Source organism: Scylla paramamosain, chromosome 26, assembly GCF_035594125.1.
Source record: "Scylla paramamosain isolate STU-SP2022 chromosome 26, ASM3559412v1, whole genome shotgun sequence".
Lineage (NCBI taxonomy): Eukaryota > Metazoa > Arthropoda > Malacostraca > Decapoda > Portunidae > Scylla > Scylla paramamosain.
Window position 1 is genome coordinate 12,795,001 of NC_087176.1, and position 2,500 is coordinate 12,797,500.

At 43.4% G+C, this 2,500-nt stretch overlaps 1 protein-coding gene across 1 annotated transcript in view; it reads left to right on the forward strand.

The window, feature by feature from the left end:
* LOC135113750 (uncharacterized) overlaps positions 1-2,500 on the forward strand; it is a 67,252-nt gene that overhangs the window by 33,077 nt on the left and 31,675 nt on the right. The window contains exon 3 of the mRNA XM_064029324.1: positions 902-1,028. Coding sequence (XP_063885394.1) covers positions 902-1,028 — 127 coding nt within the window. The remainder of the gene's footprint in view (positions 1-901; positions 1,029-2,500) is intronic.

Genomic DNA, 2,500 nt, shown 5'->3' on the forward strand with positions numbered 1-2,500 from the left:
ACTTCAATATCGCTGAGAAATTCCCTAAGCGCACACTGACAAACACACAAACACAACCAAGATCGTGAGGGAAAACAGTGACGAAAACCCACGAAAACTCACGTACGGCAACTTTGGCATCACCGTTGGCACTGCGTTGCTAAATGAGGCAGGAAAAGTGGCGTCAAATTGAGATAGGTTCAGATGGGGAGGGTCTCTGGCCGCGTGCTTTCCATTTCTGATGTTATTGCTGCGATAGAGCCAATGGAGATATCTTATGTAAGCATGTGGTGGTGGGTGCTGATAGGAGACGATTGGAAGAGCCAGCAGTGATCCGGGAGGAGTGAAGTGGTGCCACGGAGGGTCAGGAAAGCTGCGGAGTCAAGAGAGGTCAGTCTCACGATTAACGGCCGACTGAACGAACTGGTTGATAGTGCAGTAATACAACACCGCAGATTGCATTTTTTCTCTCTCTCTCTCTCTCTCTCTCTCTCTCTCTCTCTCTCTCTCTCTCTCTCTCTCTCTCTCTCTCTCTCTCTCTCAGTAACTTTACGAAAAGGCTTTTTTTGAGTACGAGATGGAACGTTGTGATTTATTATTTATTGATATTTTCTTTGATCAATTTCCTTATTTATCTCTTCCTTCCGCTCTTTTCTCTTTTCTCTCCTTCCTTTTATTTTTTATTATTTTCTTTCGTTTCTTTTTTTCCTGTCTTCCTTCCTTTCTTCATTCATTCACACGTTCACAACGCTCTCAATAACCCACTTCCCTCACCACCACCACCACCACCACCACCACCACCACCACCACCACCACCACACCCACCACCACCACACCCACAGTTTAATCAGTCAGTCCACTTAAACCCTTCTCCTCATTATCTCAAGCCACCTGACACCTTCTCTCCTCTTTCTCCCCACAGCGCCTCCTTCGGAAATGACTCTGACGTACTACAAGCCCCGGATGGACACCGTGGCAGTCACCTGTAGGGCGGGAGGCGTCTACCCGGCCCCTGACATCGTGATCTTCAGAAGCTCCCCCTCGGTCAGGTAAGAAAGAAAACGGAATGAAAACAAGAGGCGGGAGGGAGGGCGGGAGGTGAAGAGTATGTGAAGATGCTATAAAGTGGAAATAGGAGAGAGGGGGAGTGAGATGGTGAGAAGTGGAAACAGGAGAGAGGAGGATTGAAAAAAAAAATGTGCAAAGGTTGTAAGAAGAAATGTGAAGACATGGAATGAAGACGGAAGGCAGTTTGAGGCAGCGAAAAGGAGGGAGGCAAAGAGAGGAGGCGGTGGACCGAGCATAAAGGTTGAAGAAGAGAGAAAGGGAGATTGGGAAGGAGGGAAGAAAACAGAAGGGTGGAAATAGGAGGGGGAGAAGCGATAAAGGTAGGAGCGATAAAGGCCAGAAAGAAACCAGTAACGGGGAAAAAAAGGGGGAAAAAATCAAGTAGTTGTAAGGAAGAGTACGAAGAAAAAGTATGAGAAATAGTTGGAAATTTGAGAAGCAGAAATATTAGACGATAAGGAGTTCCAAGAAACAAAAAGACTACGAAGACTTAGAGACGAAAAATAAAAGATAAGAAAAGAGTAAGAAAAGCCAATTCAGAGCGACGCGCAAGGAGAAACTTGATATATTGATAAGTGAACGACATTGAGGAGAAGGAGGAGGAGAAGGAATAGGAGGAGTGGGAGGAGGAGGAGGAGGAGGACAACGAGAGAAGAAAGATTAAAAAGTACATTAATCTGATGGAAGATATTAAATTAACTGATAGGAATAGACAGGAATAACTAAGGAGGAGGAGGAAAAGGAGAAGGAAGAGGGAGAGGGAGAGGAAGAGGAGTATCAGTAACTACATGACCTTTATTCACTTAAGGTTAGTGGTGGTTAGGGTGAGGAATATTAGAGTGAAGGGTGAGTGGCTTGCAGGGTGACTTGTATTAGATGACAGGGAAGAGAGAGAGAGAGAGAGAGAGAGAGAGAGAGAGAGAGAGAGAGAGAGAGAGAGAGAGAGAGAGAGAGCGGAGGGTGGGGAAGGCAGGTGAAGGAAACTGCTTGGGAAAGGAGAGGAAATGAGCACAGTGGACAGGACGAGAGTGAAATCATTATGTCTAAATTTGAATGTCTCCAGTTCGCTTGTTTAGTTTTATATGTGTAAAATTCATGTTTCTCTTATGTCTCAAATCCTATCTCTGTATTCATGTCTAAATCATGGATGTCTATTTTATGTCAAAAGTTCCTTTCTGTCAAAAAAAAAGTCTAAATTCTTATCATATTTTTTTATTTTTTTTATTTCTGCTTCTAAAGTATGTTTAAATTCGTTAAACTTGGTTAAACTTGTACGTCTAGAAAAATAGAATGCCGAAATTCCTATGTTAAAATAATATGCGAAAATCTCTGTCAAAACTTGTAGAATGAGAGAGAGAGAGAGAGAGAGAGAGAGAGAGAGAGAGAGAGAGAGAGAGAGAGAGAGAGAGAGAGAGAGACGTAATCAATATCTGGAAAATATATACAGCATTTA